The following is a 23,419-nucleotide window of genomic DNA, read 5'->3' as shown; positions in this document are numbered from 1 at the left end:
GATATCCTTCCTCACAGCCTGCTCGCAGTGTTTTTCTTATTCGTGGATGCCAAGATTCCGTGCGTTTAGAAAAATGTAACTTGAGACACATTATATTTTTATCAGACGAGGAGAGAATTAGACACGCAGCAAAGTATAAAGAAAAGAGGTCCAACTTTAATTCCAAAAGATGCCAGTTGCTCAATGGGGTTGTTCACTGACATAACAACGCAAGGGCCCGTAGAATCCATTCGTGAAACGGGCCTTGTACGGATCGAGCGCGGGAATTCGTGAAAGAAGTTCCTCACTGCTACTGACTCGCATTTTGTCTTGGTTACTGAGTGACTCGAAATTGAAGCATTTCTCACGGTAACTCACCTAGGCAAAAGCATTTCTCACGGTAACTCACCTAGGCAAAAGCATTTCTCACGGTAACTCACCTAGGCAAAAGCATTTCCACAATTTAGAAAAAACAGGCTTCATTTTCAGAAACACAAAATTGCCATGGACTCGATTCACACACCTCTGAAATAGTTTACTTGAAGATCTTGCAGAAAAACAATTTTGCTTACAGAACCGCCGCCTTGGCGACGATCGTTTTTCACCGGTCGTGGTTCACGAGAGCATGCAGTGCGTGTGCGTTCTGCACGATGTTTCGTCTGTCGCTCCGCTTTTAAACGATCATTATTTTGTTGTTTTTTGTAACCCAAATCCATGCTGCTATTTTATCAGCTATCCTACCGTGAAAATCTGAGTTCTGTATGTAGTGGGGAGGGGCATATTGAGCACAATTTGACCTTTGACCTAAAAAGAGAAAGGTCATTAATATGCATAAGTATAATAATAATAATATGATATTGATATGAATAGGAATGAGGTGCGGGGTGAAAAATTATAGTACAGAATGACCTTTGGTAAAGGATAAACATAGGATAAGGTCAGACAGTTTGGTACAGGTTTACCCTGGTGTGTGGGATAAAATAGGAGTAAGGCATAGCACGGGGTAAAAACATTCTATGGTAAATTCCTTGTGTAAGTTATCCAAAACAATTATGGATTTGGCGCACGCGTGGCGAGCCACGCGCGCAAGAGTCTTGACCCCGTCTTGACCTGTCTCGTATCCAGGTGCCAACTTGTGGTTTTAGTTATATATCCAACGATACTAATATATTTAGGACGAAAGTAAAATAAATAAAAAATGAAACAAACATATAAAGGACGCACACGGTAGAAGTCGTTAATTTTCACTCGTCGAATGGGATTGAAACATGCGTGAGGGGCACTGGTGCCAGTGTCAATGTACGCGATTAAAACTGACACTCGTAGCAGTAGGCCTTTGCCCATTTCATGGAAAGCAGGGTTTTAAAGGAGGTTGTCAACTACTTCTGGTACATGAACGTTCACATTATTTTCCAGCTCTTGAGCCATGGTTCAGAATCACAGCTCCACTCATTTCGACAAATCTCTATTACAAGTATAAAATGTTGTGACGTCTACCGTATCATCAAGAGTGTAATGGGAAAGAGTTCCATAAGAGTTACAAGCAACACTAATTTTCCCTTAAAATGTTACAACAGCCGTCATAAAGTGATTACATGTCCCAAAAAGTGAAATTTAGCAAGGAAAATTCGGAAGCATTGACTTAGAAAACAGGGCTTCTTCAGACAAGTCTCATACAGGTTTGTGCACAGGGGCATCAAGTGTTGTCCGTGGCACACTTTCCGTGCTGGATATGGCGCGCGCGGCACGACCAGTCGGTAGATGGCGCTTCGTCTTATTTGTTTTACGTTTTCGTCATATATTGTTTAGGATTTCGTTCTACATGTAGATATTTTACATTTTGGTCTGTATCACAACCGGTCTGGCATCGAGGTGGCGGCGCTTCGTCCTCTTCTTCGTTTCGTTCTATATTTATTAGCTTCGTTCTATATCTATTAGTTTCGATCAATAATTATTAGTTTCGTTCTATATTTTTTAGTTTCGTTCCATACATATTAGTTTCATCCTATACATGTTAATTTAGTCCTATAAAATAGTTTCATGCTATCTATATTAGTTTCGTTCTCTCTGTTCATTGGTTTTGTCCAATATATTATTTTCGCTCTCTAGTAGTTTCCTATATAAATCACCTTTGTCCTTTAAATGTACTTTTGCCCTTTTTATAGCTTGGTTTCATACTTTATGTATTAGTATCGTTCTATGTATACTTCTTTCGACCTTTATATATTTGTTTCGTTTTAGATTTATTTCACTTTCGTCCTGTATATATTAGTTTCGTTTGATTCTTTTTTCGGTACAAATAAAGAAATGAAGAGCGCATCGTGATTTAGGCAGGGGGCATTCTCACTTCTCAGCGGGCATGATCAAATGTATACACGGTCAAGTTACACGTTGTTGAATAGGGAGACTGTCTGAGGGAACCAAAAGTGTACGTGTACTCAGTATGGTATGGACATTTCTGTTGACTTGTGTATGAACAAACCTGCGTGGGGCCAGGCAATTTAAGAAAGACTCCCCATCGTTGGAACGGGTTTACGCCCAGAAACACATCAGAGACATTTGAAATGGCTCTATGGCCAAATAAGACGTCCAACATCATCCATACGGTAAGGTATAATATTCTATGTACATGTACTTAATTGGACGTTTTTATGACCTTTATTATCAATCTCAGACTATTTGTCCAGGGTTTGAACCTTTCTTGTTCACCATGTTGACGGTCTATGGCTATCGGATGTCCCAGCCTTCTCGCAATGTTTATCTGTTCTGTAAGGCTGCCAAGATTCCGCATATTGAGAAAAATGTCGACTTGGCTCACGGTATGTTCTTATTTGGTGTGAGAATATGTGTAATTTTGAGGAATCTGAGATTCTGCCTTTGCTGCAAACGATGCAGCAGAAGCAATAGGCTACATGTTCCTTGCACTTTAAATTTACAAAAGATTCCAGATGGTTTCTTTGGTCAGTACCTTAAGATATAAGAATGTGCTCATACTCAGCCACATCTACCAGGGGAGAGTGATTCACCGCCCTTCACAGAATCTTGTGGATGAAGTAAGTCGCATCTACTAACGCGACACGTATTGTGAATTATCTAATCAGTGCATGTGCATGCAATGCACACCTGTCACGCGCAATAAGCTTTATGCGACGTAAATTTGAATGAAATCTGGTACACTGAGCTCTTTGAATTCACATGAGCATTAACAATTTGAATTCCCCATACTAAAGGTACTGGTTCAGTACCTAGTGATTCGGGCAAGCTTTTGCTTAGTTACAAAAGAGACGCCTTGCAACAATACACTATTTTCAATGGATAAGAATTGGACACAAAGGAGCCAGTCCATTTTGGTGAAGTTGTCGCTATGCAAAAGTTTGCCCCGAATCATGAGGTATATAGCAACAGCGTCTTTAGTCTTTATTCAAATTGTACATGTTTATTTGCAATTGGATAACTCAGTGTACCAGATTTCATTCAAATTCAACTCACAAAAGGCCTTTTGATCCCCGTCATTGTTTAAATAGTCGATATCTAATGAGTGCTTGGAATGATTATAGACCTGCAGTAAAAACAAAACAATGGACTGCCAACTCCTGCGGGCGAACCGCGTATTGGGTGTATATATTCCGTCTGCCGGAGTTGCCGGCATAGGAAACTTCCGGTTGGCCTTTGTTTGCGTGCGATTAACAAATTTGTGGAAAAAAATCGCAAAAATGGGCATGAATGGATGAGATAGCATACATGCACCGGTATGTTATGATATTTGGTATAGGCCTACCATTGAAACTCAACCCTATTTTTGTCTTTAGGCGCTGCTTCCAACAGCTGCACCATTATTACAGGGAAATTCCTGCCATTTTGAGTTTTTATTCACACATAGAGCGCGCAGCAGAGTTTAACATAAGGAAGACAGCAAAACGGTATACGATCCGTGCCGCTAACTTTCGCACTTCCGGTTGACGCAAGAGCGAGCGCGCCCGCTGGAGTTGGCAGTCTATTGCTTTGTTTTTCCTCCAGGTCTATGGGATAATGATGCCATATCTCCTGGAATAACTGCCCTTCCCAGCGCCCTGAAAGGGTGGCGGGGATTGGCAAACTTGTAGCACATCGAAGTGATGTACTGATTGCCTGATTATAAGTTCTCTGGTGATCAATGTCTCCAGGTCGTCTTTTCAGATGAACAGAGACAGGAAGCCTACCTGATGATGAATCCGCTAGGCCAAGTGCCGTTCATTGTGGATGATGATGATTTCAAACTTGCCGAAAGGTAATTGTGATAGTAACCTAAGTAAGGCTACAATAAATACTGGGTGTCTACTGTATGAAGAAAAGTAACCCTACTAAAGAATACATAAAAAGTTAAAAACAACGATGAACCCCGATATCAATGTTCACATTATTCAATTTGAATGTTGCTCTTCTAGTTCCATAGCAGTATTTCTCTTGGATGGATAATAACCCGGAAATCACTTTGTAGATCATGTATTTCTTGATCATTTAGTTTTCCATTTAAATATACGTCCTAAAAATTGGAACTTTGAAATGATTTTTCCAAGATTGAGGCACAATTAGGGAGCAATTTTTCGTTTCTGATTCGGCAGAGGTTTGATTCGGCACGATATAGTTGTTGTAGAATTTTGGTAACTGAAGTATAACCGGAAGGATTGACATCTAGTCAGTGCACTATCATTACAATCAAAATTAGGACAAATTAAATCATATAACCACAAGCGTCTTGGGACAGTACATACCAGGCGTGTCAACCGGAAAATATTTACGTTGGTACCTGGTGTCTGCCTCACAGTATGGCGATTTTGAGGTATCTGGCTCGTAAATACAAAGTGGCCGATCACTGGTATGCGGACGACCTGAAGGTACAGGCTAAAGTCAATCAGTATTTTGACTGGAATCACACTGGACTCCTCATAGCCGCCAGGGAAGTCTTCTTTATTGTGGTACGTAGAATATCAAATATATTACCGTTGTCGAAAGGACAAGAAGCCACCATGTTAACCAAGCTTGGATCAAACTACGAGACTACAGTCGTCTGACTTGAAAAGTCAGTTGGTAGAAAATGCCTGGAAATTGTTCTAGAGAAAATCCAACATCACATGTATTACTTCGTTCAGCTGTAATATATATAATTCAGTCTTCATGAGATATATGAGTGATAATGTCACCTGTTATCTTTCAAGTTCAGAACAATGCAACTTTGCGTGGCGAACACGGTTTTGGTACCCCAACTTTCCAATTTTGCTAACCACCATCCCCCCCGACAAAACTATATGAGACCCAAACAGGGGCGCCTGTATCGTTATTTCAAAGCACTGTTTTTTTCGGATCAAGTTAAGCTTTATGTGTGGGTAGTGACAAATGCTAAGAATTTCTTTTTTGATCTTTATTGATCGAGGTCGTAACGCCGCGACGGACTGGAAAGCCGAAGGGCGAAGCCGAACTGGCCGAAAAAATCGAGAGATTCGACAAGTTTCTCGGAACAACTGAGAAAGTGTTTCTTGGAGACAAGAAGTATGTTGCTTCGGAGGAAATCAACATCGCCGATATTTGCTGGGTAATTATTCCGTTGTTGACAGAACATGGGCGTAAATGGTGGGGAATAGCGGGGTATATATACCCCCATCACTTCTTGAGCGGGGGATAGATTATTGAATCATCCCCCACTTTTTTGTGATGGACAAAATAATTAAGTAGATTGTGAAGAATTTTGAGGATTTTCCAACGACTGAACTGTTTGTAATGTCACTAAAATGGGACAAGATTTTTAAAAAGCCATAAATATGCCACTCTGATGTAAGATTCTGCATGAAATTGATACACATTACAGAGGTACATCTTTATCATGAACATCGCCCTCTCTATAGTGTATATGGTGTCCCCCCCCCCACTTTTCATATTTTCATGGCCAGGCAAGTCGCCCCCGCCTCCCTTCCCCATCCCCAACCCCTCCAATTCCCAGCACAGATGTACGTCACGGTTGCAGACCGACAAAATTCATATTGCTTCTCAGTCAAACCAAGACGTTAACGTTTCAGCGAAGATCTACAGCAGGCCTAACTGTATTTATGCGCACCGATGAAAAACTTGTTCCCGCATTATGACCAGATGAATGCGTATTTTTAACTACACCACCAGTCGAAGGTGCACATCCGTGAATGGGCACCAGCCTGGATAGGTAAATAGTCACTGAAATAGATTGAGTTTTGGCCTGTCTGAATTACATGGCTATAGCTTGAACTTACACACTAGTCTATGACAGTAGCTTCAGCCTCTGGTTGCAGTGGCTGCTGTTAAGACAACATATCAGTCAATATCCCTCATGGGAATGAGTGGGGACATAGAAAAGGTAGCACCATAACAACTTAATTTGGTTTTCGGCTTCAAGCATGAGGAAATCGTGAACCTTTCAATAAATCCTTTCATGACATTTACAATGTGTCCCAAAAGTGATGCAAGCAAGTAGTGCTTTATTTTCGACTTCAAATGCCAGGTGGAAACTCCGCGCTTGACAATGCTCTTAATTCTCCCGCCTTTGTCTTGCCAATAATAGTAGGCTAGTAGTCTGTGAACTAGCGGAATGCAGTTCCCACCCAAGGAGCCTCCGTTGCTAAGAAAATTGCGCCCTGTCTTGGTCCAGCTCGGGACTGATAGGCATTCTCTGGCGACTGGCTCAACCCAGACAGTCGGCAAAGTCAATCTGATCCAACTCTCCGGACTATCTGCGTCGATGTTTGCGTTCAAGTGGCACAAACTCAATTTGGAATGCCTGTGTTGTTACGGAGGCATATCTCTGGATTGGTAAAAGGAGTTAAACATGAAATTTCATACCATCGTCAAGCTAAAAGTTTCTTTTTAAAATTATGTCAGTTGAAAATACCACCAGTTGGCATGTTATGCTTACAATTGCTTGCATCCTGTTTTGGGACGCACTGAAGTTATTGCAGACGGAAAGACTGCAAAAGCAAAAGCAAGAGGGTGACTACTTGTCTTTCCTATGGTATAATTGCACATCTTTCCCTTTTTGTTTCTTGTCAGCTGATGCAAGTCCTTCCACGAGGACCGACGTGCTGGCCAACCACCCAAACTCGCTGCCTGGAAGGAGAGAGTTGAGCAGCGACTCCGCCCGGACTACGACGATGTTTTTAAGGATCTCTTTGAGTTTGACGCCAAAACCTAAAAAAGTAATGGAAGTCAGTGAGTGCATCGTCGTTCTCCATATTCTATCATATGTAGGAAACGGCCTTTTCTTTTTTTACTAGCATCACCAAATACGTCCAAGCAGATGCAGTGATTGAAAGGAGTAAAAGAAATAAACATATATTAATTTGACGTAATAGGTGACAACATTCTTTAAAGGTGCTGTCATTACTTTTTAATTCTGCCCAGTGTTTTCCACATTTTATTTTCTAGAAATGAGCATAATTCATTTGAGATACATGTAAGTAATTTGACTTGAAAGTAAACATTTTTGTTTGGCCATTTCTCGATAGTATGGTGAGAGTATGTGACGAGACAGAGTAGCTGCTGCACTATGTACATGTTCGGCGACACTAAGGGATGCGATACAAACTTATTTATTAAAAATTCTGTTTCAACAAGCGGTTCCATAAGTGCCAAGTGAATTCCTGTTATTGAGACAGAGACCGTCACGTATTATGTGATATGGGAAACCAATGTCTAATCTTGCAAAGTGGTAGTGTAATGATTCGAGTCCATGACTCGACTGGAGTCCGATTCGAGTCACAGTTTCTTGCGACTAGACTCGAGTCACTGTGACGTCACTGTGAACCAGAAAGTGCAGTGCAAAAAGATGGAGTACGCGCGCGTGTTGGTTCACGCGCTGGTTCTCACGCTAATGCCTTTTACACACTAATTCACTTCGGTACTATATTACTGGCTCTACATGACGTCACACTTCTGTATTCTATATCAAGTGCGAACGGACTGTGTTATACCTTGCATTTGGATCGATCGTGCGATAACAAACCCAGAGCTGTGGTTTAGGCAGAGCAAGCAATTGAGTGGGCTAGTAGATAAGGTTTGTAACACCTTGTACGTTGTGTAAGGGCCGTTAGCGTGGCCAGTTCCGAGTCCCGATTGGTGCGTGTTTCGTTGAGAAGCAGGTTGAGGGACTAGGCCCTATTTGGTGGTGCGGTAAGGGGGAGCTTACGCTAGATTAATGGGTGGATCGCTATCTCGCAGCGCGAGTTGTGAGTGAGATAGCCCTACAGACTTATTCAGGTCCCTGTGGCACCAAACGCACAAGTAATTGTGGTGCTCACTGCTCTTGTGAAAGTCTAGTCGCACAGTCCTCCCATTAAGAGCGCCCTTTAGTGATGTACTGGTTGAAGTAGCGTTTAGGAATAAACCAGCTGCCAGTTTGTTGTTGTACATAAGTCAGGCATCCGAGGGTCGTTATTTCAAGTCACAAGCCGTCTTATTTTCCGAGTCACGTGTCGTTTTGGATACGTCACGAGGCACCGGGCCATCACGTCAGACCTACTGATGTCCAACATAACAGACGGAGTTTTCAGACTGGGACGGTATAGATATTCTTGCACCCCAACGGACTCGTCTCCAGCCGCTCAGAGACCATGCGGTATGTGCCGTCCGCCTCCTCTGAGGAGGAGCGCGCGCCCTCGCTGACGCGGGAGAGGCTTGACACTACAATAGTATACAGCTTTGCGAGAAATATTTGAAGTGATTTGCCGGTGTATCGTATTAGAGTCATGTCGCGAGTACGGTATATCCTACACGCATGTCCAAAATGCCGGCTGTCGACGTCTGTTGTCCTTCCTCCTTGATACAACAAACATGCATTGTGTAACGAACTCCCACCTCGTAGTTCTCTACCATATAAAGCTAACCCGGAACCGGACTTAATTTGTTTTTCTTAGTTCATGGTCTCATCTTTGTCTTCGCGATTTTATGATAAGTATATCTGAAGTCGACGCTGCCCTCTCCGTATATACAGCTCTGGTCCGTTGGTTAACACAGCGCCCTCGTTGGCTGCAAGCCCGTTTCGCAGCTAATGTTAAGGGAAGCTGCTGAACCAAGTCTAGTCAGATACGCTGGCGTGACTAGAGTGCCTTATGAACGCTATATACTGTACTTATACTTTTATTTGCCCTACTGATTTAAATAACGCGTAGAAAACAATACAGCAATATCCGTGATTGGGTGCCACGGAGATAACCCCTGGTGACCTTGCATTAACTTGTTGGCAGTGAAGACATCTCTCCTGTACCGCACAAGCTCGTGCATAGTGAGTGCATTGCAGTCTTCCGACACATACACACTGAGCAACACTGCAGGTAAGAACGGTTTTACTAAACGCAGAAAGGCGTCAGCTTGTGTTTATTTTAAGGCTGGGGTCACAGACATAAGTGAAACACACGGAGAAAAGGGGACCGTGCCAAATCCACGCTGTGCTGTTCTCTGCCCGTCGTAGCAGTGTGGGTGCGTCACAGTTGCTACGCGAGCAAGTTCTCTTTTTCACATTGTAAATTTCCAATGTTGTTCGGAGCACAAGGGTTCTGGAGCAATGATTCGATATCAAATACAAGTCCAAGAGAGCCATCAGTGTTAAGAAAAAACGCAGTATACCAGTTCTTTATCGAACCTGTAACATTCTCGTCTGCGGAGCGTTCAAATGGTACTATAGGCATATAAAAATGATAAAAGTAAACTAATTCTCGTTTAATGAGACATGTAATAACAATGCAAAATAGTAACTTAGGGAGGCGTTTCAGATGTAGGCACAAAAGGTGGCTAATAAATCAGCAAAGATAGGGAATTCAGACAGCAAAAGCATGCGTCAGAACTCAGAAAATCCATCGTTTTTCATGCATGCACGCATCATGTCAGTGCAGCAGTGGTCAGGATTTCTCCCTGCAACGTCATCAGTTTTTCTCATGAGTGTAGCACTTCATCAGCATGAAACAAAAAGAAATACATTTAAAAACTTGCAAGCCAAGGATAGAAAATGAAGGTAGTCGAACAAGTTTCATTTTTGTGTAAACCAGCTGAATTGCAACATTCAGAACATTTAGAAGACACCCAAAATGTTTCTCCCTTATGACCGGAAATGTAACTTCTATATGCCCCCCAGGGCACTCTTTATGCTTGTAATTTTTACCCTTATTAAAATAGTTCTGTATTCCTCACTGTACGCCATAAATTTTTCCTCGGATACTGTTCAGGTTTCGAACCTTTCCTGTTCACCATGGTGTTGACGATCTATGGACATCGACTGTCCCAGCCTTCTCGCAATGTTTATCTGTTCTGTAAGGTTGCCAAGATACCGTACGTTGAGAGCAATGTCGACTTGTGGCACGGTATGTGTTTAGCAAATTGGGGAAGATCGACGAATGAGATAATGCAGCAAAGGATTAGAAGAGGCACAGTTTCAATTCAAGAAGATGCGAGATCTTGCGTGAGGTTGTTCGCGGAAATAACAGCGGGACTAGAATCCATTCGGGTCGCCAGCTTTATAACGCGGGTATTTTTGATGGAAGTTCGTCGCAGCTGCTGACTCAAAAAGCATATGCAATCACAATTTTCAGAGCACTGATTTGATATTATATTCTCGTCGATATACTTTAATACTGCATCACGTTCAGTGCGCAGCAGCAACGCGCACGCGAAAATGTTGACCCGGATGCAAGTTGACTTCTCAAAAAACAAATGGAGAATGGAATATCTGTCCATCTCAGCATCTTTTAAGGATGATGGGAACAAGCGAAGGTGAATGCACTTGGCGTGTTTGTATTTTATGTGACCATTGCCTCCACGTTCCTCTGCACTACAGCTGAACAGAAAAAAGAAGCCTACCTGGCGATCAATCCCTTAGGCAAAGTGCCGTTCATCGTAGATGATGACTTCAAACTCGGCGAAAGGTAATCATGGCTTAGGGTCAAGCAGATTTCACTGAATGCTCAGTATCGACTCCTTGGTGCATGAGTCCCTCCATCGGGAAAAAAATGATTCAAAAAAGGACTACGGATATCGGTATCAAGAGGTTATATTCCAAAAACATATTTGGTTCTTCCCATTTCAGGGTGGTATTTCTTTAATTTGGCTAGTTACTCTGAAATTGGATTATTTCTAGGCCTATTCTGTTTCTAAAAGTAGTTTGATATCCTCTCTGAACAAAAACTTGAAACTACAGACGATGTTCAGGTCTCAGTTTGAATTTGGAATTTCCTCATTTTGCGGGACGTCATGTACATTGACTTGCCTATATCAGTTGTACATTAAATGGTCTTGGTTCAAGGCGTTCGTGTTTTATCAGATTCAAGACAACCTTATTAACTTTTAAAATGGTCAGCTATGACGAGAACAATTGACATCTTGCAGGACATTGCAATTCTTTTGTTCCACAGGGAAACCTCCTTTGTATCAGTGATGTCATCCAGGGAAGGTCACATTACAGGGCGTAGGTTTTCCTATTTGGTTTGAAAACCCAGCATTTAGTCAATGGATACATTCCTGATGAGAAAGGGGATCATTGCTTGCTTTTAGCTATGTCAAACAATGCATTACCCAAGAAAAGAAAAATTTAGGCGAGTAAAATGCAGTTTATTTGCGCACAAATGAATGTAGCATTATGGCTTTCTTCCTAGGATGATATCGCAGTTTTGCTCATGGATATGAACATACTCTTTCAAAGTAAAAATTGGCAGTAAAGTACTCTATAAAATCGTGAAACAAATGTTGAGAATAAGGTCAGCTGGGACAAAAATGTGCATTTTGAAGGTTTTTATTAGAAATTCTATTGCAGATATCCCTTAAGTAGTACTAAGATGTACCCAAAGAGTTTCAGGTAGTACTGCATGGTTTCTACCCTACAGTATGACGATTTTGAGGTATCTGGCGCGTAAATACAAAGTGGCCGATCACTGGTACCCAGACGACTTGCAGGCTCAGGCCAAAGTCAATCGATATTTAGACTGGCATCACACTGGTATCCGGAAAGCAAGCATTGACGTTTTCCATGACATGGTATGTACAACATAAGGCATTTCTTGTATTATTTTCAAGGGCATGAAGCTTTACTTAAACTTGGATCGAAAAGTAAGACCTCCGACACAGGGCTATATTCGCTCAGTTGGTAGCGAGCCTGAAAAGTGCTCTAAAGCCAGTCCCACACCTTATTCTGTCCATTTCATTTTGATAATTGCGGCTGCATCTGTAATAGCTAGGCTATATTGTAACCCAATTTTCTTTCGTCGGTTCGACAAATAATTTCACAACCAAGATACTTTTGACTGAACGACCCTTCTCCCGGCCAAAAATATGAGAACCATATAATATGGGCGTTTCACAATAGTTCACCTCCAAGAGTTTGCAACGCGTTAACCAATCACAGTGCGCGAAATCTGTCGACCATGATGCGCGTTTGGAAAGGGTCGACAGATTTCGCGCACTGTGATTGGTCAACACGTTGCAAACTCTTGGAGGCGCATTATTGTGAATCGCCCGTATTAGAGATGAGCGCCTTTGTCGTTATTTCAAAGGCACCTATTTCATATCGAGTTCAGCAAACAGTGCCAAGAATCCATTTCTGAGACTCTCACGTTGGTCATTTTTTAAAAGGTCATGCAGCCTTTGTTTACTGGAAAGCCCATGGACGAAGCCAAAGTGGCCATTGATCTCGAAGCATTTGACAAGACTCTCGGAACCATCGAGAAGGTATTTCTTGGAGATAAGAAGTACCTTGCCTCAGAGGAAATCAGCATTGCCGACATATGCTGCTTGTCGGAGGTAATTACTCCGTTGTTTACAGACTAACAAAATTCGTTTTACTTTTCATTCAAATGCAAGACGTTTAACAAAACCAACCTATTCATGTTTCTGTGAACATACTAAATGTGTTATTAATATACTTGGGTAAGGGCAAAACCTGTTATATACTAAATGTATTCATTTTTATTAATAATGACGAACTTGGGTCCAGATAATCAGCCATTGCGTATTTTCGAGTACAGCACCAAATCATAGTGCACATTTGCGAATTGGCACCAGCCTAAGTGTATATGAAATACACATGACACTTTTACAGTGTTAACTAAAATGAGATGGTGACCGCGTCACTGACACATACGCAGGAGCAACCTTTTTTTCTTGAAAAGCTACACGAACTCACTTTTGAGAGCTTGTGTTAATTGAAGCATATTTTGTAAGAGCCAAACGTAAGCAGATGAATAAAGCGGACTTAAGGACTGCAAAACCTGCAGCCGGCATATTTTGACATCTCTTTCTTGACAGCTGATGCAAATCATGGCGGTCAAACCGATCGATCTGCTGACCAAGCACCCACAACTCGCTGCCTGGAAGGAGAGAGTTGAGGAGCGACTCCGCCCGGATTACGACGATGTTTATAAGGATATGATTGAGTTTGGCGCCAAAAACCAAAAGAAGTAGTGGAGCTAAGTACATCGTCGTTCTCCATATTATCGTACACAGAAACTTGCCTTTTATCTTGACTAGCACGACCGAATATACGATCCAAGCAGATGCAGTGATTAAAAGGAAAAAGAGAAATATAATATTCCTTAACATAAAGTAAGAGTTGCAAATATTTCGTAAGGTGTCTTTGCTACGTTTTAATTCAGTGCAACGTTTTCCGCTGTGTATTTGCTAGAAATTAGTATAATTCATTATAAAATGAGTGATTTGACGTAAAGGGAAAAAGTTTTATTTGGCCATTTCTCAATAGTCTTGTGTTAATATGTCACGAGCAGCTGCTGCACCTATTTTACTCTACCACGCATGTTACAACACTAAGAGATGTTATTATAAACTTAGTTATTAATAAATTTGTGTTTCAAAAAGCGGTACCGTTAAAGTGCCAAGTGAATTCGTGTGTTACCGAGATAGAGACCGTCACGTGTTGCGTGGTACGGGAAAACAAATTCTAATCTGGCATGAAGGGAGATTTACGAAGTTGTATTGACTCAAGTCATCCCCAGCTGGAGTCCGATTCGGGTCGACTGTAATGCTAACCCGGAACCGGACTTAAAGTGCATTTCCTCAATTCATGTTTTCATAAATGTTTTAGTGATTTCTGAGTAAGTGAGCCTCTTGTTGGAATGTCGGCTAAATCTATGCCCTGATTTCACTGAAAAAATGTTTTGGTTTCAAACACATCTATAGATGGAATCCCACATTAAACTGTTTAGTATAATGAAATTAAGTTTTGGAGTTGTGATGGATTAAATTTTGCTTCGTTATTGGATAACAATCATCGGCACTTCTTTTCAATTTCATGACAAGTAAGATTTTTTTTTAACCCGTTGTTTACCCAGATGTGAGTAAAAAACGCCAAACCTAAACTTTTCTCTAGAGTGTTTTTGTTGTTGTTGTATTAGGTTCAATTTATTTACTTCAGTTGACTCGAGCTAAATACTTGACTACACTCGATCGACGAAACACTGACTTGACTCGACTCGTTGACTAAATGACCATCATTAAGTAAACAAGTCTGAGACTTGACTTGAATTGAAACATTTGGTGACTTATAAAAACTGTAGAGCCCAGCACAGGCGTTGCAGAGGACGCTTGTCCCTTTCCCTTGGGGAAAAAAGGAAACCAAAAGGAAAACGACAAACGAAAAAGGGAAAGAAGAAGGGGGAAATCTCAGATTTGATGGAAAATACAACTTTCGATGGATTGTCAATTTGCTAGTGGTTAGTGCTCCCCAACCAACACCCCACACCCCCACCCCAAGTTTTGCCTCCTTCCCGGTAATAACCCCCCCCCCCTGGAACAAGTCAAATTGTATGGTCATCTGCACACGAAAGAAAGCTGAGCAGCAGGAACGCAACAGCACAGAAAGTGACCCATAGTGACCCCGTTGGAACCTGCATTATTTTGAAGTTGTTACCCCCCCCGAAAAAACCAAGACCTTGTCTTGTACCAAACATTGCACCAGTAGACTCGTGTACTGTGCAATGTCTTGCAGTCCCCCTAGGCATACACACTGGTGGACACTCTAGGTAAGTTGAGTTTTAGGACACACTGAGGCAGCAGAGCGTCTGTATCATTGAAAAACTGGTGGCAAGCAATGTACTGTGGCTTCAAACGCTTATGCAAGTGGGGGCGGGTGGGGGGACGATGTTTCACGGGGGCGTGCGCCCCCCCCCCCCTCCCGCAGGATGTGGGATGTGGAAAGGTGGGGGGGGGGGTGACTTGCAAGGCAATGAAAATTGAAAATGTGAAAGCGGGTTGGGGCGGGGGGGGGGCTAGACCATACATACTATATAGGGGGCGATGTTCATTAAAAAAATGTACATCTGTAACGTGTATCAAATTCATGCAGATTCTCACATCACAATGGCATATTTATGTTTTTTAAGAAATGTTTTCCCGTTTGATGAGTTGCAAACATTTAGCCGTTGGGAAATTCTAAAAATTCACCACAATCCGCTTTGATTTTTTGGCTCATCACAAAAGGTGGGGGATAACTCAATAACCCATGCCCCACCTAAAGAGGAAGTGGGGGATATACCCCATCCCCTCGGGATTTACACCCATGCTATCTACAATGAGTTTTATCTATCTCACTAATTTTATGCGTAATTGATATTAAGCATTATACTTAGAATCTTTCGGATGCTTAATTAGACGCCATTTGCGGCCAATATCATTGACCTTATTTGTTTCAGGGATTGAGCCTTTCCTGTTTACCATGGTGTTGACGGTCTATGGACATCTGATCTCCCAGCCTCCTAGCAGTGTGTATCTATTCTGTAAGATTGCGAAGATTCCGTACTTTGAGAAAAATGTCGACTTGTTTCGCGTTGTTTTTTAATAAGATGTCGCAATCACTGAAATGTGAGAAATTTAGCGATTTTTCGTTTGAAGTAAAAAATACAAAATAAGGAAGAAATACATGTCCCCCGATATTTAATTCCAGTAGATTCGATTTGTTTTTCCTTTACAAGTCTGCACGTTGAAGTAAGAACTCACTTCAACATAAACACATCTCTGAACTGGTAAGCCCCTTCACAGAGTCTGGTGCAGGAAGTTAGGTCACGTCACATGGGTGACTCACAAGAATTCCATATACACATGGGTATCGTGCACGGAGTGCTCAGGAAAACATGAAGTCATATGCATGCGCAGATAGCCGCTCTTACATAGGGCCCTGTAAGGAAGGAAAAAATTAGCGGTCTAGTAGAATAGCTGTGTAGTGTACTGGTTTTGTGGCCTCGTCTGATCACTCTACCCATGTCCTCTTCACTGTGCAGATAAACAAAAACAAAGAAGCCTACCTGGAGATCAATTCCTTGCAGGCCAAGTACCGTCCATCGTGCATTTTTTTTCAAAATATTCGAATGGTAATCGCGATTGGGGGTTAAGTAGGTTTAATTTAATGTTGAACATCGACTGTGCGCTAAAGAGCAGCCCTCCCCCGCCCACGCTCCCAAGAAAATAGCATGGTTAAAATGACAACGGGCCCCGGTATCCATATTCTCATTATCTAACTTGAATTCCGCTCTTCCAATTCCATTTCTCTCACAGAATAATAATGCTACCCCCAAAATGCTTTGTCGATTACGTATTTCCTAATTGTACTTGAACTTCGTTTTCATATACACTTTCAGAAGAGAGCAAGTTTCTTTCTTATTTGATGAGGTTGTGTGTATGTTTTGTGAACCAACGTTCAAAATGATAATGTGGTGCGAGACTCAAGAAAGAAATCTTTTGTGACTGGTAAAACTTACAAGTATGAACAGAGCGATAGGCATCTAGTCAGCGCCTAAAATAGCCTATATCAGCACAAAATGCTCTGCTTCAGTACACCAACTGTGTGTATACTATGGGTATTAAGTTAGTATCTTTCTGATTTCTGCCCACAGCATGGTGATTTTGTGATATCTGGCTCAAAAATACAAAGTGGCCGATCACTGGTACCCGGTAGAGCGCCCAAGGTGTTCCGGAGTAAATTTTACTCCGTGTATTAATTATTTTGTTCAACCCTCCATTTTGTAATTCAGGCCACATATGTAACAGCCAGGCGATATCGCCACCTATTTTCCTTTATGTTCAGTAAAGATCTTTTTATATACTGAACACTTTGCTTAGTTTCATTTGAATTTATCTACCCTGTTAGGAATTAAGAATTCAGTAATGTAAAGTTTTGCGTAGGTTGTGTAAATTAAGTGGGCCAGTCGCTCTGCGACTGGCATACTTGTCTTTACCTCGCTTTACCTGCTGTTGTTCCATGAACTGCTCCTGTGCTGTGGTCTGACACATTCTTGACCAGTGAAATGGACTTTAAAATTCCCTACCGGACTTAAAGATCACCTCTAAGGAAAGCATATTTTCTCTGATTTTTATATGTTCAAATAAATATGGAAACATCTAAATCAAACGCAGAGTCATTTGTCGTCAGAGCTCAACTATAACAAGCTTAAAAGGGCTTTTTTTGTTCATGCCAAGGTGCGAATTCTGAATGTAGATTTCGTCATTCTGACAAAATATGGAAAACGAGGGGAACCCTCGCCCTGTGTTCGTAGTGAATAAACCTTGTGCATGTCAAACAGTGCATGTAGCCATTGTTTGAAGCCATAGTTTGGTATGCACAAGGGTTTATCCACTCCGAACACAGGGCGCGGGTTCCCCTCGGTTTCTCTGTTTTCTCAGAATGATGCAATCTACATTCAGCATGTCCAGAATTCGCATCTCTCTATGAACAGAAAAAGCCCACTTCAGCTTGTTACAGTTGAGCTCTGAAGACAAATGACACTGCGTTCGATGTGGATGCTGTGGATGCTGAACAGATAAAATTAGAGAAAACATGTTTTCCTTTGAGTTGCTCTTTAAAAGTGTTGGAAATTGGGAATTCCTTGGCGCATTCTGAGCTTTCAGCTTGCTGGGGGTGGACAAGCAGGGATATTTTCTCCTTGCATGGGCACATGGCATCATCATGCCTTCCTGTCGTCTGCGTTGGACCGTCTTTTCGTTGCCGTGCCGCCAGGGCAAGACCAGCTAGGTTCCATCACCGCAAACTGTGGTCTGCTGTCTTGCCATGTTTTTCTCGCCGGTACCACGCCCTTCCATTACAAGTCATCTGTCGAGTGCTAGACCTCGCCCACTGGTCATCATTGTCCAGCTCCGCTCCCGTCCGAGGTCGCCGATAACAGATACGAACTCCCGCGTCTTCGGATTTGTTTGGTTCTCGGCAGGCTGGCGGCTTAGGATTCAACTCAGGGAGGTACCTCCCCTCCCAATAGCCAACTTATGATTTGTTTAAATTAACATTGTATAATTCTTTGACATCCATGTCATTTAATTTCGTTTGTGTGTTAATTGGTAATATTGAATAATTAGATTAAGTCCAATTCTATTTTGAGCAAATTCCTTGATCCCGATCCTCATGTCATATCAGTGTTCCTTTCCCATTCTTTTATCTGTGTGGATTTCCGACTTCACAACAACCCTCTCCGAGGTAGTCTGAGTATATATCGCACGTTCTACTGTACTCCGCCACGTGCTCCCGTGAAGGCAAGCGTGCATGCAGGTTTTATACGACGCAGCGTAGCGGCCAATCAGAATAAAGTCATTTTCCGTTGATTGGTCGAATTTGGTGACAAACTCGCCGGACAACGGCGTCAATGAAATGTATGCTCCAACGTTATGATTTGATCAACTTCAACCTAAGTTCAAGCCATGTTTCTCGAGCGGATTTCGTCAGACACAAGAATTATAAGCTTCTATGAAACTGTTGTCAACAATACTGAAAACCTTACGAGAATCTTAAATGTGCACGCATGTAATTGGTGTTTGTTTGCAAGCGAGCGCCTGTTAGGTAGAAAACATGCAAGGCTGAAAACCATAATTATACACACAGAGTAGGGCTATGTCTTTTAATTTCTACCTCGAACGTAGCTACCTCCAACGTAACGTGGTCTATTGCAAGCGTGCGATACTGCATATACTGTAAGCAATCGTGCAATGTACATGTACACTGTACATGTAGGCTTTCTGCCGATGACGTCATCAGGTCAGTCTGGGAGCGCGAACGACCAAAAAGGGATTTTTTTGTGGGCGGGGAAAGGCAGGATCTTTTTAAATAAATAAAGTCATTTTGAAAACAATTATTTGGACATATATGGAACCAATTTAATTCGGCAATTTCTCAATTTCTTGTATTAGTAGGCCTATGACGCCAAACAGAGCAGCAATGTGCATTTATTTGCAGAAGCATACTTTAAATCCTCGTTCAATCATGCCAAGAGATACGATACAAACATATTCATTCAGGAATAACGATGTTAAAATCAAGTAATGACATTCTGAAATCTTGACTTGTTTTACAAAAAATTGGGCTAATACAGCGAAATTGCGCTCGATATGAAAAGTGCTCCGCTTTTGCGAATAGACTAGTCCAGTAAGCCCCGCCCAGTGCGCACGTGGGCATTTATCACGTGACTCTTTTCCAATGCCACACTACGAGCTTTTTTGAATACCGGTTCTTGACATCACTTGGGTTGACCCGACACAAGAACAGAGGTCTCGAACGTGGCCTACAAACCTGAGAGGATAATCGCGGATCGATTTTTTTCAATCCCCGGTTGTTTGAAGGTTGAGAGAGGTGCGGCTAGAACAAAATGGTGGACTGGGTAGGTCCTGGGGACAGACGCCATGTGATCTAAATTTTTATTCCTGTACGACCAGAATTACATCATTTTCGGTAAACCCATAAAGTCTTGTTCTCTTCTCCCCAGAAAGAGCGCTGTTGTGAGGGCCATATTTTCATCTGTTTCACATTCATCTTCCGAATGATCCTCAAATAAGTGCAAATCCGAGATTTGTCGGCCATTTTGTATTGCATTGTCTCTCGAGCGTTTGTCAAGAGCGGCGATTCGAAACGCGCTACGTGTTCCAGGTATTATACGCTCTTGCACGCATGTCAGACTTCTGTGCACGCATGTCAAGTATAAATCACGGCTGTGATTGGTCAGAGCTTAAAGAATCAGTCTGTTAACAGCGCGACTATTTGATCTAGTCTGGATACCAGATGCAATGACTCCGACTGTGGTCGTCGAATAAAGGGTCCGGTACTCAGACATATAAACGCATAGACCACTAGTCGTGCGCGTATAACCGTGATTTTAAAAAGTATGGGCAAACAGTTAGCGCGCGAAGCGACGGATGTAACGCACTCACATAGAGTGCCGAAGTGTGACGTCACTGTGAACCAGAAAGTGCAGTGTAAAACGAATGGAGTACGCGCGTGTTTGTTCACGCGCTGGTTAACGCGCTAATGCCTTTGACACACTAATTGTGCGCGTGACGTATTCACCTCGGTACTCTATTGCCTGTATTTGTTTACATGGTGTTCCCCAAAAGCGTTCATCTTTTTTGTTCTTCTGTACTGCTAACTCTTCTTTTTAGATGTTGCAACTTGATTGTTTTGAATACCTTGGGGCCAGATTAAGTAAAAAGAGGGATTTTACAATCAAAAAATGGCTTCATAGAATCTTATGACTGGAATTCTTCAACTATGCGTAAATTCCCTATACCGAGGGGCGAATTTGCCCATAGTTTTGATTTTAGTCGGGCGCCGCGCAGGTCACGAAAACCCCTTGTAGTTTTAAATGGGACCTGGCGGTCTATGCGTTTATATGTCTGTGGTCCGTTATCGCCAAATGCCAAGTGACCAAAACTGTTTCCAAAAATAGCCGAAGTATTCTGAGCCCGTCTTGTCCACATTCGGATAGCATCGTTGATGTTCGCCGGATATTTCCGGCTGTGTCTGTACGCATAATATTTTCTTTTGCTTGTTTCCCACATGCAACACTATGCGGTTCCCTTCCTACGCCTTCTTTGGAGTTTGTTGCATGTTTTTCAAAGTAACCACCGGCATTAACAAACTGCATTGTACATCTAAACATGGGATCCACTCGGGGTTTTCCCTGGGTTTTTGACATGTTGCGTCATGATCTATTTATATCTGTAGATAATACCAAACCTAAGATTTGTCAAGTGACATCAGGGAGTCTTTGGTTTTGGAACCAGACTATGTTATTTCTCACTAGTATGAACCTGAAGATTTTTGAAAAACGAAAATATGAAAAAACCGCCCGGCAGCGCATGTAACGGTTAAAAAAAGCACCCGGCAGCAAGTGGTTAACGCTGTGCCAAAATGAGCGCCCTTTTCTACCGGCGGGCCATTCATAGCGGCGTGTTAAGTACTGCCAAAAACCCAAAGCAGTGGTCATGAAAACAGCTGATTCAAACACGACATTGCATTAGTGGTCTCAGCGGGGACGATAGTGCGTTCTCACCAGAGGATTAATAAACAAAAAGTACTAAAACTGTGACCAATGGGGCTTCTGATAGTTTAGGCCCTACAAAATTTTATAGTACAGCAGTACTCTTTAAGCATTTCCCAAGTTGTTTTGTGTAGGATCTGCTCTTTGACGTCCCAATCGTGTTTTTCCTGCAAGTGGCAGCTAAAACTATGGCTGGCCATCGGGTGCAACGGTAAAAGAATAATTTACAAAATGTAAAAAAAATCCAGCGCAGCTATCAGAACTCCTGACTCGTACCACTAAATGCTAAACGAAAATACAAATTTATTTTAAATCAATGAGAATAATCCATTTTGAACGGATTGTAGGTAAAATCGAAAACCAACCAAAAGGTTTTACTTCTGCACACTTTGGCCGCCCATACAAATTATAGGTACACTGAGAGTGGTCTATGCAAAGTACAGTTCTTTTTATGTGATTATGAAGTCCTCATGAAAAAAATATTGCATGTATTTGGAAATTATTTTTATTAATCTCAACTTGTTTGACCTGTCATAAAAATGATCTTGGAAACTAACAGTCTGGTCATTAAAGAATATATTAACAACTACGCCTATTCATTAATTTATATATTTAGTTATAAATTTGACACGAATATTCATTTGGTTCAAATAACCCTATTTATTTCTCAGCTCTGTCTGCAAATAGCCTGCTATCGTGCCCAAACTAACAGCTCTATCCTTTCTCAGCAACTCGGCACTTTTTTTCGTCAATGTGTTCCTGCGGTTGGTGGTTGACTTAAAGTGGTTATTTTTGATTTCTGACAATTACAGTAAAGGCGTACTCGGTGATTTAATGCTTTGTGTCTCTGAAAGCACTGCTTTCCAAGGTTTAAGTTCCGGAATGATTGTTCCGAGTTAGCTGTAATTCTTTGAAGCATGTATCTATGTCCGGTTCTTTCAGATAAAGCGCAAACAAAAACACGCAATCAGTCAGCAAATTTCAAGTGACACCATGCACCCCTGATAGCTTTGTGTGAGAAGGCGAACAAAGTTCAACCCGAGTCAATGCAATGATCGAGTGGTTGGGTGAATAACAGGCTGATGTCTACACACGCACTAGACAGTTGCATACAGACATTCCAAAAAGCATCGGAAGAATGAAACCAACTTAGGTCGTACAGGTCACCGTACAATTGATATCAGCTATGCGGAAATAATAATGTCAACACAGTAAGCTTGTCCTGTTTTGTGAGTCCTGCAGTGTTCGCCTGTTTTGAACATCCGAGCTGCATTTTTCATGTGATTTCTTTGACTATTACTGTTCGTCATCATCAAATCGGACCAAACAAAATACACAATTCAAGACAAGATGACAGGAGCTAAGATAGTGAACCGAATCACTATTGCCAAAAGGCAAATAGCCCCAAACAACAAGTAAAAACATTAGGACATTCATCAATAAAAAAAAGAAATGAGATACATCATATTACATTTAAAAAAGTACAAGGAGAGTAAAACCACAAAGAAATCATTAATTAAGCAAGTATCGTTAAAAGCCAGGCCAGAAAGCCAGGTAAAGAGATGAAAATGGCATACAGAAAAAAAATAAAGGTTGATAAAAAAGAAAGAAAATTTGACAGCATCGAACGGCCAGTTTCTAGACATTACACATTGGTTTCGTCAAGGTATAGTTTACACTAGAGACACGGTACTAATTGACAATTAGGAACGAAGAACAGATTGTAGATGGAATATCTCTGGTTGATTTAAACAGACAAACCAAAGAATTACTACACTCATCTTAGATAGCAAAATGGGTTTTTTAAATTGTTAACTTAGTTTACACCGCAATTTAAGCTGTCTTAAAAATTGTGAGAGCCTGAGAACCCATCGATAAGGCAGTTCGAAGGGTTTCGGGGACTGGAGTTTCTCCCACAGACGAGGGAATACATGGATTGGGTTATGGTGTGAGCAATTGTTTTTAGCTACAAGATGAGAAAATCTAAAATCATCTTTATTTAGCAGAGGTGGTAACAAGTTAATTTTTGCAAGTCCGAGTCAAGTCACAAGTCATTTGTTGCAAGTCCGAGTCAAGTAACAAACCAAAAACTGATAAAGTCAAGTCACGAGTCACAAAAATAGCGCCCCGAGTCCGAC

The 23,419-nt window shown here is 41.6% G+C and overlaps 1 protein-coding gene and 1 pseudogene across 2 annotated transcripts; both read left to right on the top strand.

The window, feature by feature from the left end:
- Positions 1-2,560: 2,560 nt before the first annotated feature.
- LOC110976545 (uncharacterized) lies at positions 2,561-8,894 on the top strand (annotated as a pseudogene). Its single transcript, XR_015426450.1, has 5 exons — positions 2,561-2,939; positions 4,111-4,246; positions 4,784-5,024; positions 5,390-5,635; positions 6,840-8,894. The product of XR_015426450.1 is annotated as an uncharacterized LOC110976545 (transcript).
- Positions 8,895-9,139: 245 nt separating this feature from the next.
- LOC110976675 (glutathione S-transferase theta-1-like) lies at positions 9,140-14,330 on the top strand. The gene is made up of 6 exons (XM_022230162.2): positions 9,140-9,308; positions 10,197-10,331; positions 10,805-10,892; positions 11,847-11,997; positions 12,592-12,759; positions 13,264-14,330. Exons 2-6 carry the CDS (start codon positions 10,220-10,222, stop codon positions 13,417-13,419), a joined length of 675 nt encoding a protein of 224 aa, XP_022085854.2. The 5' UTR covers positions 9,140-9,308; positions 10,197-10,219; the 3' UTR covers positions 13,420-14,330.
- Positions 14,331-23,419: the final 9,089 nt, after the last annotated feature.

The sequence above is a fragment of the Acanthaster planci genome, linkage group LG09, assembly GCF_054643075.1.
Source record: "Acanthaster planci isolate LZ-2023a linkage group LG09, COTS_SCS, whole genome shotgun sequence".
Lineage (NCBI taxonomy): Eukaryota > Metazoa > Echinodermata > Asteroidea > Valvatida > Acanthasteridae > Acanthaster > Acanthaster planci.
Note: the sequence above shows the minus strand (reverse complement) of the source record. Positions and strands in the feature narration are given on the sequence as shown.